At 31.7% G+C, this 16,950-nt stretch overlaps 1 protein-coding gene across 1 annotated transcript; it reads left to right on the top strand.

The window, feature by feature from the left end:
* Positions 1–2,057: 2,057 nt before the first annotated feature.
* Positions 2,058–16,623, top strand: CSN1S1 (casein alpha s1). The gene is made up of 15 exons (XM_015450112.3): positions 2,058–2,120; positions 4,270–4,302; positions 4,747–4,767; positions 5,194–5,232; positions 6,006–6,029; positions 6,535–6,558; positions 6,645–6,686; positions 7,575–7,598; positions 8,952–8,984; positions 9,796–9,819; positions 10,791–10,832; positions 11,784–11,801; positions 12,276–12,317; positions 14,873–15,027; positions 16,254–16,623. The coding sequence occupies exons 1-14, from the start codon at positions 2,070–2,072 to the stop codon at positions 14,996–14,998; spliced, it is 543 nt and encodes a 180-aa protein (XP_015305598.2). The 5' UTR covers positions 2,058–2,069; the 3' UTR covers positions 14,999–15,027; positions 16,254–16,623.
* The last annotated feature ends 327 nt before the right edge of the window (positions 16,624–16,950 follow it).

Here is a 16,950-nt window from a genome sequence, read left to right as displayed (position 1 = left end):
GGAAATTTTTGTATTTTAATTTTCAATAATGCCACTTTATTTCTTGTGTAATCTGTTATCATAGCATGAATCACTCCCTGTTGAAAGCTCTCAGAATTTCCTGGGAAAGGAATTGGACAGAAAATTAGTTTCCTATTTGGGAGAATTCTTAGAATGTAAATAAACCTATTGGTTGAACTGAAACCACAAAATTATCGTTTTCTAATTACCACATTTAAATAGCTGTGAAGCAAAGAGATAGGCCATCATCTTGATCATCAACACACCTTGCTTCTCTCCAGTCTTGGGCTTAAGGTACTGCGTTTACATACAGTAAAATTACTATCATTTTATATTTTACACTTTCTTCCGCTATTTACTAAGTATATTTGTAACTTTTCCATATGTTTACAAATATTAAACCTTCTTATGATTTGCTGGCACCTTAAAAATCCCTTTGCAAATTTTGATACCATTTTAGAACTTTAGGGGATGAATCAATACAGTTTTATAAAAATACCAAATCATTTTTTGATAATTTTGTAACTAAAATATTACATGTTTTTAAAGTTGATACATAATTTCAGTAGAGACTTGGGGTAAGGTAATTTAAATTATTTTTACTTGATTCTATGAGAAGTTGTTATGCAAATAATTTATTTTTGTAATTACCATAACAAAAACCATTTCTAGCAGAATATTTCAAGGCCATTTTTGTTTCATGTCATTTGGGTAATAAAGTTAACTCTGCAATGTGTTTATCTATAATAGGTAATTAGATATAGATGACTACTTTGTACTGATTATTAAATTTAGATATTCAGAAAGACACAAATAGTAAATTTATTTGGGTTCAAAATATGCCTTGTTTATTAACACATTTAGATTCTAAAATTTGTAGACTGAAGCAATATATATAAATGTCAACATAGTATGTTGATTAATATGTGAACCAATAGCATGTGTGACCTGATTTTTTTTCTAATGATTTCTCTGGAAACCATTTTCCCGGTACATGTGAATGTCCATATTTCTGGGTGCTTGCAACTTAATGAAACTAAAGAAATCAAATATAAGACATGTCAATATTTTGATTCTATCCAATTCAATCATCTTCATGCATTTATGTCATGAATATTCCAATGTAGCAAAACATGAAGTTATGACTAGATTATTTTTAAAAATAATTGAAGGAGATGAATAGCTTTTACATAACATGCAGACAGGATTTTTCATGAAGACTCTAAAAGAAAAGAATGCTCTCAAATAGATTTAAAAGAGAAACTCATTTTCAAAAATTTTCAATCAAATTAAATTCCAGTTCTCAGTGGATTTTACTTTATTGCTCACTTTAGAAAATCTGATTTGTGATCTAGGAGGAAAAGTGTTTTCTTTTTTCAATTGTATTTCAAAATTAGCACTTCTCTGTTTCTCTAAGCCCATATTATTACATTAAGGACAAAATGTCATGTTTTAAAGAGTTAGTGAAGAAAAATGTTTGTACGAAATAAGTATTTCTGAATAATATAAGAACTATGACTAGAATGATAAACATTGATATTGAGTAGTAAGGTTTTTAAAATCTTAAGTTTATAAAAATTCACGTTACAGCTCCTCAAATCAGCCTATTTTATCATCATTTGCTCCTTTGTTGAAAAATCAAGGGTTTTTTTTTTTCAGGAAATAAATTTAATATAATATGCTATCTTCAAACCACACTGAAGGATGGTGTTAACAGTTTCTAATTCTCCATACACCTTTCTAATTTTCCAGTACCTTTAAACTAAGGAATGAGTCATCTCATTAACTTACCATTCTCTACATCACAATAACAATGTTTTTAGATATGGTGTAATCTCCTGTGGTTTCTAAGGAACCACTCTGATCACCTGGTTTATGGCTATCCTTTCAATTGGTAATTCAACACAAGTTTTATGTGTAATTTTATATTGATAATGGAAAACAAGTTGAGATGATTAATAAAGTGTAAAAGCAACTTTATGTAAGCCATGAAATAAATAAATAAATAAATAAAAATAATACTATCTAACTCTTTCTTTTTTTGTCCTCTTACATAGGCTTTTATCACCATGAAGCTTCTCATTCTCACTTGTCTTGTGGCTGTTGCTCTTGCCAGGCCTGTAAGTTCAGTAGAGAATTTAGAAAGATTTAGATTCTTGTTAGAAATGACCTAACACTTCATCAAATATGGGATACCCAGAGGAATAATCTTCAAGCACTGCATGATCTCTAGTTGGCCTCTGAAGGCTTGACAATAGAAATACAGTAATGCTTCCCATTTTCATCATTGTTATACAGTCCACTGAGAGCCATAACTCTGAATAAAATGTCTGGCTTGAATTATAAGCACCCCACAATAAAAAAGAGCTAAAAATTTAAAAGTAAGAAAAAGAATAAGGTAGTGCACAACATAATAAGTAGCATCAAACAATGTGATTAGGCCTGTTCCTTGAGTCTACTACAAAATTCTCATGTTTCTAAAAATGTAATAGTAATCCAACATTTCTTTACCAAATATAACACAAAGCCACATATTCCAATGTATCCTACTTTTGGAATCAAAATCAAACCCTCATCTGAGATGGCTTGTGTCAACTTTTCTTCCCCCCACAAGGGATAGAAACCTGGGGTGATTCAGCTGATTGAGTGATCAATTTATTGTGGTCACTGTAAACAATGTAAATAATGAAATTAGATAATGTATATTAAAATTACCTTTCTTCTCAAAAAGAGTGTTTATATCAATTAGATAGGGATGTGAACCAAAAAGTTTCTCTATTCTCTTGTTATGTGTAGTTAATGAATGAGAAGAATAAACACCTGACTGAAAAAAACATCAGTTTAGAGGGATGATTGGAGATATTTGGACACTGAAATTATCTCATACAGAAGCAAAATTTCTGAAATGCAGATATAGTCTGTTGTTTGCACTGACAGACTTGTTCTCTAAATTCCCCTTTGGAAACTGCAGAATCAATCATTGTCAACTTCTGAACCAATAGTCTTTGTTTATGCTATAATCTAAGCATCAATAGAAAGAAATCTCTGCTTGCAAGTTACCAAAACAATGATACATCTTCCTCAGGAATGAACCATCTGAGCAGTTCTTATCTTGTCATTTTACCAGGAAGTGGGGAAAAGCAGCCCAGAAAATAGATGCTACACTTTTATTCCAAAGGAAACAATAGAGTTATGTGTTTGTTTGTTTATGTCACTGTTTAACATGAAGTCTATGCAGATTGAGATCAATTGTCATATAATTTAAGTGATGATAAAAATAAAACCTAGACAATATACCCAAAGGATTATAAATCATGCTACACCCAAAGGATTGTAAATCATGCTGCTATAAAGACACATGCACATGTATGTTTATTGAGGCACTATTCACTATAGCAAAGACTTGGAACCAACCTAAATGTCCATCAATGATAGACTGGATTAAGAAAATGTGGCACATACACACCATGGAATACTATGCAGTCATAAAAATGGATGAGTTCATGTCCTTTGTAGGGACATGGATGAAGCTGGAAACCATCATTCTCAGCAAACTATGGCAAGGACAAAAAACCAAACACCGCATGTTCTCACTCATAGGTGGGAATTGAACAATAAGAACACTTGGACAGGGGAAGGGGAACATCACACACTGGGGCCTGTTGTGGGGTGGGGGCAGCGAGGAGGGATAGCGTTAGGAGATATACCTAATGTAAATGACGAGTTAATGGGTGCAGCACACCAGCATGGCACATGTATACATATGTGACGAACCTTCATGTAGTGCACATGTACCCTAGAACTTAAAGTATATAAAAATAAAAAATAAAAATAAAACCCAAACATTTGAATTAGGAAATTATAATTTGACCAACATTTTTTTATACTAGTTTAAAATCATCTTTAGAATTTTGGTGTAATATAAATAATTCAGAAAACTAAATAAATTGTTTATTATTCTAACCCAGAATTATAAATTCTAACCCAGAATTTTTCTTTTTAAAAGATGTTTTACATAGTTTTCTCAACTCCCAGCCACAATCTAAAGAAAGGAAATGATTATTTTCCTTTGATATTTGTCTATAAGATAATTATGATTTCTTTTTTTCCACTGTATTCCCAGAGAAACTTGGTCTCTGACAAATATTGTTATTAAAACACATACCTTTTGGAAATAGCAGTGTCAAAAATCATCATATGTGTATTATTATATTGTTACTGTCATTTTAGTTACTTTTTGTTTTACAATTCTTGCATTGTTTTTCACAGAAACTTCCTCTTAGATACCCAGAACTCCTTCAGGTAAATACTCTATTCTGCATTCCAAGAACTCACTCTAATTGTGAAGTGTATACTCCAAATGTGCTCTTCCTTTCTCTATGAAACAGCCTGTTTCACTTTTGCTGACGCACCATTTCTTTAGTTCAAGCACTGCCAGACGTAATTTGCTCTCACAAACTTAGAGGACGACACACAGACTTAGAAAAAAAAAATAATAATAAAGGTCTTATTTTTATCCAAGAGAAGTAGTTAATTAAACAGAATCTGTTGACGTGCTTATTTTAATGTATTCTTGCTTTTTTTCATTGTTACACATATTCAAGCCTGTGATTTACAGTTTGGTCTCATTAGAGATGTTGAATCTTGAATTAGTTACCTCTATCACAACTTTCTATGAGCACAACTAATCCTACATTCTGTACTGCAATTGGAATAATACCATTTTAAACTTACTATTTTTTACAGAATCCATCAGAGAGCAGTGAGGTAAGCTCTGTTTATGAGGAGTCAAGATTCTCTCTTCCTTTTGCTCTCTTTCAGTTTGCTATCATGCATGTTGATTGTCTTCTTCTTTACAATTTTTATTTCCCTTCAAATGCATCCAACAACAACTTAAGTACCTGGATTGCTCTCTCAATTCTGTTTGATGAAATTCCTATTCAACTTCTTAGTTATTTTGGTAAGCATAGGCTTATTAAATTTCCTGGCCTGGTGAAGAAGGAACTAATTAAGGTGTAGGTGTTCTTTAGATTGTAAAATTAGATCATAAAACTAAAACTAATTATTTGTTCTTCTACCCTAGAAATCTGTTGGTTTACCAAATTAAATGGAGTATTTGTGTTCAAATGGGAATAATGTGGGGTTTTTTTGGTGTTTTTATTATTTTTATAATTCACAATTTAATTTCAATAGGAAATTATCAAAGAAGGAAAGTTTCTCAGGCTTGTTTTGGTAAGTGTTATCCATTTATTCTTAAAAGAAGAAACATTTTTCTGGGAAAAAATATTTAATTTATATTCATAATGTTTTTTTTTTTTTTTTTTTTTTTTTTTTTTTTTTTTTACTGGGTGCAGTGGCTCACACTTGTAATCCCAACACTTTGGGAGGCTGAGGCAGGATTGCTTGAGCCCAGAAATTTGCGACCAGCCTAAACAACATAACCAAACCCCATTTCCACAAAAAAATTTGAAAAAAAAATAGTCAGATGTGGTGCCATGCACTTGTGGTCCCAGCTACTTGGGAAGCTGAGGTGGGAGGGTCACTTGAGCGTGGGAGGTTAAAGCTGCAGTGAGTCATGATAGCACCAGGGCAATAGAGCAAGAAACTGCCTTAAAAATAAAAAGGTTTTTTGTTGTTGTTTTGTAACCTAAGTTGATCAACTCTTCCCATCATTCAGTCACCCAAACGCCCAAAAAGAATATAGAAACAAGATATGCATATATTAAAGAGTCACTTTATATTTTCATTTGTACTTAAATGTTTGCCTCTCCAAAACATTCTGCTCTCCTTTCCATGACATATGTGGAGGTTTACAGTTTCCTTACTCCTTATAATAGAATGCTCTTAACTGTAAATAATACGTATGTGTCATATTCTCTATAATTTTTTGACTTAATTGCTGAGTAGAAGAACATCATATTTTAATTCAAGGACATTATCTAAATGATTTGATAGATAACCCAACTATGAATGAATTTTAACATAACCTTTTTTTTTTTTTGTAGCCTATACCATTAGAATCAAGAGAGGTAAGAATGACTCCACGGAATATACGGTACAATTAACAAAGGGAAGTAAGTGTTAAGATCAGGAGACTCAGAACAGTGCCTAAAACAAAGTGAAAGTCAAGGATAACAAAATTGAGTGGAACAATGTAAAAATATTGTTAATTGCACACTTACATAGTAGTCTTACGCAAAGAAAGTGTAGGGAAACACCACTTAAAGGTTAGAAATGATACACTAAGGAATACTAGCTCTTTCATGAAAAATAAATTTATTTTTAAATTTATATCAGCACTAATGAATTCTGCTGAGAATGCTAGAGATTGCTGATTTGATTGACTTAATTTTGTAGTGGGAAAGACCATTTAGGGTTAGAAATGATATAATAAGGAATATTAGTTCATTCAGGAAAAATAGATTTATTTTTAAATTTGTATCAGCACGATGTGAAGTATAGTTTCTCATAGATTTCCACTCATTTATGTCTTGTTTCACTAATATTGTTTATCTTTTCTTTTTTATCCCTAAGGAATACATCAATGGTATGAACAGGGTAAGAAGCATCAACGAAATTTAAATTATGTTAAAAGTTTGTCTTCATGAAAACATATTTTACAAGGTACACTTTATTGATTTTAGCAGAGAAAAGTTCTGAGAGAAAAACAGAGTGATGAAATCAAGGTACCAAAGTTTTTCTTGAAAGAGTATGACAAAAGTATATATTCTTGTAGTAGCAAAAAATGTTTTCATTTAGGAAAAGAAAAAAACATTTTTCTATGATTTTTTCCTTTCCTTGAACTTTTCACTCATACATTTGTAGTGACTAATGAATTCTGCTGAGAATTCTGAAGATAATGATTTCTTGACTTAATTGTGTAACTGTGATGAAACAAGGCATTAATGTGAATGAATGAAATAGCAAATAAACAAATAAATGCAATTATGTGTTCATATTTATCACCAAAATTAAATGAATGCTTTATCAAGGGTATTATATGAAGTAATACAATATCTGGCTCAAGAATATTTACATAGTCATACTCCATTATTTTCTTTAAACGTAACGTCTTTGATTTGGATTGTCTACTAGTTTTTTAGTAGAATTGGTATTGAGACAGCAGGTGCTCAAACTTTATGAGATAAAATATAAATCTTCTTAACAATCTTTCATAACTGACTGACTGATTGTCTTGGCAGGATGCTAGTGAATTAGTGCTCTCGTTTAGCCCAGTTGTATTTACTTCATGAGCTTCGGTGCAGTGTTCTGCTCAGTGTCCAGAAGCTAAGTATTAAAAGAGGGAAAACAAAAAGTCATGCTGGATAAAGGAAAATGTAAACTTGCTTTCACTGATTTACTACAACATAGAAGAATCCAAAACGTTTTATTTAAATTTCAAAATGCAGGTTCAGTTAGCTCAGAGATAAGGTAGGCAGGCTTTTTAGTTTTTCTTATTACTTTGATATTGTCTTTTTCTATTTTCTTTGACATCCATTTTATTTGGTAATCATTACTTTTGTATTTGACTATTTGCCATGAAAAATGAAATTAATTATCTTTTCTTTCTTAAGAACCATGTTATGGCAGAGTCTGAGGTAAGACCCGTTCATTCTAGTGAACTCTACACTTATGTATCACACATAGTATATGCAGTATGCTTCATTTTAAGAAGAGTGTCTTCTGAAATTAAGCAGAATAAGACACTGAATTTTAAAATGTTAACATCTTAATTTTAAATTAATTCTATTCTAATTTTAACTTATTGGACTTCTCAAACAGAAATATTATACTCAAGAATGTACAATGTTGTGCTATATAAAGTTGAAATTGGAAGATGGAATTTAAGCCATTTAAACAATAATTAGTAAAAAGATTGCTTATTCATTTAAATACAAAATAAAAACAAAAGGTGCATGGATGTTTAAAATGAGAGTCCCACAGAACGCTGGCTCTGACATCCCAGGGCATGAGATTACTTTTTAATTTTACATACAAATGTATGCGTGTAAGATTTTTACATGAGTATATCAGACACAGGTAGTGGGCGTACTACCCAATAGGTATAGGTTAGTGCAAAAGTTATTGTGCTTGTTTGCCATTAAAAATAATGGAAATACTATTAGGTTGGTGCAAAAGTAATTGCAGTTTTTACAAAGTAATGGCAAAAACGTCAATTACTTTTACTACTTTTGCACCAACCTAATAGTTTGTCAACCCATGTCCCTCTTCCTCTCCTTGGACAGAAAGAATCTATTGCAGCAATTACCTAGGATCAGTGAGCTACACTATTTACAAATATATTTTTTAAATGCTGACTTATTGCATATGGTTAATCAACCATCTCCAGAGATAAAGTCTGTTGAATATTAAAATTAATCTGTTAAAATATGTATGTACTTGGGAAGTAAAATTATATGTATATATAAATATAAACATAAAGGACTTTGAATAAAAAATAAATATTTCAAAGTAAATATTTTTAAAGCTAAATTAATTTTAGTTTCATCTTAAGGTTGTGTATTGTATTTAATGTTTCCATTTTATTCACATCAAAGAAACCCCAAGGGCAGATGAGAATAGATGTTTAACCCAGGGTTATAGGTACCCAGCTAAATACGGTTCTTTCTTAGAGGTTTCATTTGTGTCACAAAAATCTATGTAAAATTTGCATTCTACTCAATGATAAACTTGTGTTTGTTTTCCTAAATTAAAAACTATCGCTTTTAAGTTTTTATGTTCCCAGATAAGTTATTAAACCTACAGCCATAAATTTTCAAGAAAAATTGACACTCCAAGAAAATACAATATAGTATGCCTGAATTTTCCCATACCATTAATTCAATTACAATGTTACCATGGTAAGCATTTCACCATGATGGTATGGAACTAGTTTCCTTCAAATTCTAAAAATCCCAGGGTATAGTTGACACTAGTTTTCTTTATTTTAGAAGACGGAATCTAGCATCAGTTCATCAAGTGAGGTAAATAATTTTGATATTAATTCTGAGTCCCAATTAATTTAAAACATTATGAAAACTTGTACTGTGAGGATTACATATCCCATAAGGTCTGATTGTACAAGGCAGTGTATATGTGGCACTATTCTAGTTTTAGTATGTGAGTAGCTATCCAAAAGAAGTAAGAAAGCAATTTTTTGTCAGAGACAAATTGACATTATTTCTGGGCAAACAATTTTATCTGGCCATCTGTGATGTCCAAATTATTATTTTTTAACCAATTACTTTGTCCTTCACAGATTTTGTTAAAACTCAATCTTATCGTTAAAAATTCTAACAGTTACAATGCTTATAAGCCAATGAAGTAAACATTTCATAAACCATTTAGAATTTAACCAATTCTAGGTTAATCAGACGTCGGTCTCCTTTAACTACTCCCCACACTTTGCCCTGTGTTAATCTTGAGAACAAAAGTCGTACTACATAAAAAGTGGTGTTGTTTTTCCTTTGACTTTGGGAGAAGACCTTCATGCAAGTTACCAAAATAAAACCAACTCAGTTAAGTGGGATTTCTGTTAATTGAATACAAATCATTACTTCACCTCCACCCCCAACATTCGGAGCAATGTAGTGGTTAAAGCAGTGAGAAAAGGAAAAGCAATGTGATTATAATATGTGCTTTAAATTATTAATCTTGTCTCAGCTTTTGGGGAATTTATAATGAAAATCAATTTACTGTAATTGTTTAGTAATAGTTTTGTAGATTCATATTTTAACTTTAAATGTAAATTAATGTCCTGAAATTAAAACTATGCATATTTTTATTTTTTTAAAGGAAAATTCTCTCAGTAAGTCTGCGGTAAGATATGTTTGCTAAATTTAAAATATATTAATATTTTCCAGGATAAATTAAAATGCACTTACTTTCACATATACAGACACACACACACACACACACACACACACCCCCCAAGGGAAGACATACTATACCAATGCCATCTGAAAAAGTGGCATTAAAGATTTATCAAAGGCAAATATACCAAGGAAAGAGTGAGAATGTTGTATTGATAAATTATTTATCCTTTTCAATATCTGCTAGACTTTATTGTAAGTAGTCTGATGGGATCTAGATGCTTTCTTATTCCCCTCTAAAAATAAAACTAGTAACTTTTTTTATCCTGGGTATCTAATTCACAGTTTCACTTGAATATTTGTATTTTATAGTCTCCTTTTGAATCTACATAACATAGTATTTAAGTGGCAGTTTGTAGATTTGGTTACACTTGAGTTTGACTCATAGCTCTACCCACACATATGTGATGTTGAACCGTTCACTTTCCCAGTATAAGTCTATAACTAAACCCCAAAATGTCAATAATAATAAATATTAGATGATGTAAAGCAATTAATGCAATCCATGACACAGAGTAAACTATAAATAAATGTTGGATAATATTTGAAAAATTATTTTTCCCTATCCATTTAATATTCTAATCTAATTTGGCCAAAGTTAAATCTTCACAGTCAGCAAATAAAAAAGTTTTAATTTTCTTAATAATTCTGATATATTGTACTAAAATTAGCTGTTACTAATTTATATCAGACAGAATTATAATTTAAATTCAAGAAGTTGCTTTTTAAAATGTTTTTAAAAGGGAATAATGGAAGAGGTCCAAATTATTTGGGGTAGAAATGGCACTCAGGTTTAATAGTTCCTCATTCTCTACCCTTGGGGAAGAGCATTGTAAGATTCTTGTTTCATCATATGAAAGTGATGGGGTTGGATTGAATGACATCCAAGCAATTGAGAATATTTTTCTTTTTAAATAGGAACAGTTTCGTAGAATGAACGAATACAACCAACTTCAGCTGGTAATATTTTATTCATTATAATACAAAACCATATTCTACTATAGAATTAAAAGAAATTTTAAATTGAGGCCACTTCTAAATATATTTTTATTTTTATTAAGAAATTATTTATTCTAACCTTGACCAATAATTGGCATATTATTTGTATGATTGCCTGCATATTTGCTGGCAATGCTCGTTCTCTTTATTTCTGGACTAAAGTTGTATATCTTATCCGTAATTACTAACCAGGGAGAAAGTGAGTACATTCTACCACAAATTCACTTTTAACCTCCCTGATGATACATTCTGGTTGAGAATTTCATAAATATGCTTACCTGTGAAATCACAGATATGTCAAATAAACTTTCCATTTAAGGAAACAGGAATGCTAAACATCAGATTTGCTTCTGTCAAAACTCACATAATCTGCTTTTCATTGGTTTCAACCCTTTTGAGTAACATATAAGTCTTTCTTTAGGGAGGACAATAAAAACCTTTCAGTTACTATGAGCAAATTTGACATAATGAAGACTTTGGGAAATGCTTTGTTTTAATTTAGCAAAATTACATGCTAGCATTTTTAATCGTTATCAATAGAGGAAGATGAAAATCAATAATGAATTTAATTTGGACCCTAACTGTTACTCTTGTTTCCATTTTCAGGTAACTTGTGTTTAAAATAGTATCCAAATAAATTTAAACATATCAGTGCCCCAATAGAATTCATCATTATTGATCTAGAAAATTACCTGAATAATATATTTTAGTACCATATATATGATATGGCTAGTATGTAACCTCCATAACTGTTAGAACCAACTGGTCCTCCTGAGAGATTTTGTAATATTTTACAGTGTTGTCTCGAGTATTTAACATTGTCCCTGAACAAATGAAGGTACCCAGCAAATGTTTCTTATTCGTGAGTAAATAAAATGAAAATACCAAAACAGAATGTTTTCTCCTCCCTAGCAAGCTGCCCATGCCCAGGTGAGATTATTTATTAAATCTAAAATATTTTAGTATTTCCTTCACGTGTTATATTTTTATAATGCATGCTTCTTTTTTAACATAAATATATTCTGAGAGAGTGTGTTCTACCAACCCTACCTGGTAATATTTTACTTAAAAGTCGCAAAAGATAAAATTTAAATAATTAATAAATAGCCATAAATAGAAAAACACATAGTCCTAGAGAAGCGGTAGGCTATTATTTATCCTCAGAATATGAACCTTACTAATTGTTTATTTTTCCAAGCTATAGTGAGCTTAGCCTTTGGCTAATTTCTTTTTCTAACGTTAGAAAATAAAAAGTGCTTTGACATTTTTTACTAATTTTGGCATAGAATACGGTCTATTCTAAATTTCATGAATGATGTTGTGTACATTTCCGGTGCAATGTAAGATAAATGTGTTATACCAGAAGATGTCTAAGTAATTTAGAATGTGTTTCCTTTTATGCAGGAACAAATTCACAGAATGAGTGAAAACAGCCATGTCCAAGTGGTAATATCTTGCTTAATATATTACAAAACAATAGTATTTTGTTAAGCTTAAATATGTTTGCTCTTAAATAGCCCCCTACTCTTGAAGATATTTTTTTTCTTCTCAAACATTTCTAACTCCCAACTTAAATCTCAGTTCTGACAGCTTCTAAGCATATGGCCTTGAGCACATTGTATATTCTCTTGGACTTTGGTTTCTCATTTGTGGAGAAAATAATATGTGTCTATCAATTTATTTCCTCCTCCAAAACTCCCATGTCTTAATGTTTACAGTGATATGTCGTGTCTTCACATTTAAAGATAATAACTATATGTTTAATTCAGTGGCTCTAGTCCATTAATGATTCAATTTATATACAACATACTAATTAAAAAAAAAAAAAAAAAAACTATGTAAAGAAAGCCATGGAACATCCTTCGTATGAATGCAACTAGAGAAAGAAACTTTTAGTTCCTCATAGCACATCAAATTTTACCCTCAGTTTTTGTTTGTTTGTTTGTTTGTTTGTTTTTTTGTGACGGAGTTTGGCTCTGTAGCCCAGGCTGGAGCACAGTGGCGTGATCTCGGCTCAATGCAAGCTCCGCCTCCCGGGTTCACGCCATTCTCCTGCCTCAGCCTCCCACAAGTGCTGGGATTACAAGCGTGAGCCACCGTGCCCGGGCTTTTTTTTTTTTCTTTTATTATGAAATTCTGTAATCACTTTACAAAGTAAAAGGAAAATAAAGTAAAAGGAAAATAAAGTAAAAGGAAAATAAAGGCAAGCATTCTCTTCATTTGGGCTGCAAAGAATTAATTGGTCCTAACTTCCCATGTAAATAATAATAATAATAATAATTATTATTATTATTATTATTATTATTATTATTATAATGAGACAGATTCTCACTCTGTTGCTGAGCTGGAGTGCAGTGGCGCAATCTCGGTTCACTGCAAGCTTTGCATCTTGGGTTCTAGCGATCCTCATCCCTTAGCATCCCAAAGTAGATGGGATTACCGGCACGCATCACAACGCCCAGCTAATTTTTGTATTTTTAGTAGAGACAGATTTTCCCCATGTTGGCCAGGCTAGTCTCAAACTCCTGACCTCCAGTGATCCGTTCACCTTGGCCTCCCAAAGTGCTGGGATTACAGACATGACCCATCAAGTCAATGTAATTATTTTTAAAAAGATTGTGACAACTATATATGCATTTTTCATATTAATGAGGGTTTGGGGTAGCAATAATTTGACCTATCCTCGTGTTCAGTTGGATGTAAGTTACTAAACTAGTGCCTTAGTTTGTTTTGCGCTGCTGTAGCAGACTATCACAGACTGAGTAATTTATAATGAACAGAAATTTATTTGGTTACCAGTTGTGGAAACTGTAAGTCCAAGATAGAAGGGCCAGTATCTGTCAAGCGAGGGCCTTCTTGTTGCATCATCCCATGGTGAAAGAGCCAAAAAGAATACACAAGAGAGGGTCAAACTCAGTCAAAACAAGCTCACCCTTGCAACAATGAGCCCACTCTTGTGATAATAGCATTAATTAAATTGTGAGAACAGAGCCCTTGTGAACTAATCACTTCTTCAAGGTCCCACTTCTCATCAGTTTGCATTGGATGTTAAGTTTCCAACACATGATCTTTGGGAAACACATTCAAATCATAGAAACTTATTTCTCTTGTCTCTGTCTCTGTCTCTGTCTCACTCTTCTCTCTCTCTCTCTTTCTCTTTCTCTCTCTCTCTGTCTCTCTATTAAGAACAGGGCCAGTTCTGTCTTGAGGTAGTTACCTTATTTTATCTTAAAAAGTTCCAGATATTATATTTGTTTTGATCTTTACATAGGCAGGTGTCCATAGCAAAATTTTAAATGCTTTTAAAGTTTTTCCTAATTCCAGCAAAGAACTTCCACCTGAATATGTAGAGAATTATATGCAACTGTTTCTATGTGCAATTCAATTGTTAGTACATAGAAAAAATTAAGTGTAATCTCATTATGAATTAACAGAGGCAACTATTCCAAAATTATAGAAAGGAAAATAGTTTTGGCCCCAAAACTCTAGTGCTTGAAAAGAACACTGGCCTAGGAATTAAAGAATTATTATTATTATTATTTTCTGTTCCTGGCATTTCTGAAAGACAGCTGTGCTGACCCTGAGTGCAGGGCCTGTACTTTGACCCAAGTGGCTTTAAGGAAAATTATAGATCTAAATAGCAAAAATACCCATGAGTTTATAAAGTAAATAATAATGAAATGTATGCTACTAGTCTCTTCTGGAGTCTGATAAAGTGGACCTGTGAGTAATGTGGGTTCTTGGAGTTCAGTCTTAAATGGTGTCCTTAAAAAAGTGATTTATTCATTGCCCCTCAGGTTTCTTAAAAGAGCACCTTCTGAAAGTTTCTTCAACATGGTTCACCATAGAAGATTTTGATTTATTCTTTTCCCTCACAGAGTAATCATTTTTTATGATGCTAACGGGCATCTTGGAAATGAATGAAATGTATTGATATTTTTCAGGGATTGAAAACAGCAATTGCTCATACACTGTTGCTTTTCAAATGTTTTTCCCTCTAGCCTTTCCAGCAGCTCAGCCAACTTGCTGCCTACCCCTATGCTGTTTGGTACTATCCACAAATCGTGCAGTATATTCCTTTCCCACCATTTTCCGACATCTCCAATCCCACCGCTCCTGAGAATTAGGAAAAAACTAACGCCATGCTACAGTGGTGGTAAGTTCATTTAAATTACTACATGTTGATGTAGTAATCAAACTAATGTGTACCAAACTAATCAAATAAAATAGCTTGGAGAACATACCATAAGAACAGATTTAGATTAAACATGGCAAATCAATGCCTGCTGTAAAGGACTAATATGTTCTGAAATGGAAAATTGATAATATTTTCTGGCAGCTGTAGCTAATATTATCAATTTCTTAGTAACATGTGGAGCAGTATTATATATTCTATAAGTGATACTTATTCTAATGAGAGTGGAAAATAACTTCAAGTTAAAAATATAAAGGCTTCTGACATGTAATTCAACAATATCCTTTATGAGCTTTTACTAATCTTTAGTGACTTCTTCCTGGTTATACCAGTGATAAATATAAAAACACTGGGTAGGTAATATAGCACATATTTTGGTGTTCAGTAGTCCAAAATTCAAATCCTGACCTTTTTGCTTACTTGAAATTTTATAATAATCCTTATTTATTATAATCCCTAGGGTGATCAAATGCAGTAATCTTTGTTAAGCATATTTTGGGCAAAATAAACACTGAATAGGTAGAAGTGTATTTTTCTTGATTTAGCAAACTTTTATTGCTGACTTCCTTTAATCACATGATTTTAACAATTTTCGTGATTTCAGAAGAATTAACTAAATTCTCAGGAACTCCACAGTTAGGGCCCTCGGTAAGTTTGGAAATTATGTATCTAACCATTGATCTTATTTTTATGGTCAAATAGACACCCTTAACAAGTCACATAGTGAAATAAAGTTTTAGTCTGTCAACACCAGTTGAAAAGGTCTGTAAGTTTAATTATTTTCATCCACTACATTGGAGCTTCTAACTGTGTATGTGTGTGTGTATGTGTGTGTATGTGTGTGTGTATGTGTGTGTTTCCTTTTCCAGTAGCGGAAACTTCCCTTCTAATACATTAAACCAAGGAAAATGATCAAACACTAACCTATGTGAAAGCCTTTTACACTAATTGCCTCGCCATATCTTCAACGATACCACAAAACAAAAAAAAAATTTAGTAATAAAATTTTCATTGCAGTTTAAAAACCAAGAGCGATGGATATGTATGTCAGTAACAGGAAAGCATAAATAACATTGTGAGCTTGTCTAATATGAAGAGAAAATAGTAAAATGTGTTCTATCATAAGAACTTTTCTTTTCTTCAAAAATATTTGATATAACTCACCACATATTTATTTCTATTTACAGATATGACTGAAAAGTGCATTCTCTGAATTTCTCCTCTCATGAAAAACCATCTTATCTGAAGACTTGACTGTTGTTTTAGAATAGTAAAATCCCATATTGAAGGAAATTGTTCTTTTTGAGTTATCTACTTAATAGCATATCATTCTTTTTCTTAAGCTAAATTTTCCTATAGAGTTTCTTGTCTAAATTTCAGTTGTATCATGCCATATGGAGGGCACCTAATCAGAGGGTATTAAAGTCCTTACTAAGTTTCTCTAGTGGACTTTTTGTTTAAAAGGTCTTTGAATTGTCAATTCTGTAAGTGCCATCATTTAAAATAATTTTATGCAGTGACAGAGATTGTTTTCTTTTTCCTTTTCAATAAATTACACTTTAAGGCAAAATCCCTATTTTCTGTCATTATTCAGCAGTATTTACATAATCATCTTAAGAGTCTTTGCATATAACATTTGTTTACATTAAATTAAAATCCATATTTTCTGTCATTATTCCATCACCAGTATTTACATAATCCTGTTAATAGTGTAATGTATGTAACATTTTGTTTTCATTAATTTTTTTATGACACTTTGAATCACATTTTAGTGAAGATTTGTAGAACTGTTCACTTCTGGCTGGCACTAGCAGCCAGATCATAAAAGGCATTTGTAAACTTGTCCAATGTCTTTAATGTATAGTCAGTGGTTTGTAGAACATT

The sequence above is a fragment of the Macaca fascicularis genome, chromosome 5, assembly GCF_037993035.2.
Source record: "Macaca fascicularis isolate 582-1 chromosome 5, T2T-MFA8v1.1".
NCBI lineage: Eukaryota > Metazoa > Chordata > Mammalia > Primates > Cercopithecidae > Macaca > Macaca fascicularis.
The sequence above is the reverse complement of the archived record's forward strand: the minus strand, read 5'-3'. Positions and strand labels throughout refer to the sequence as shown.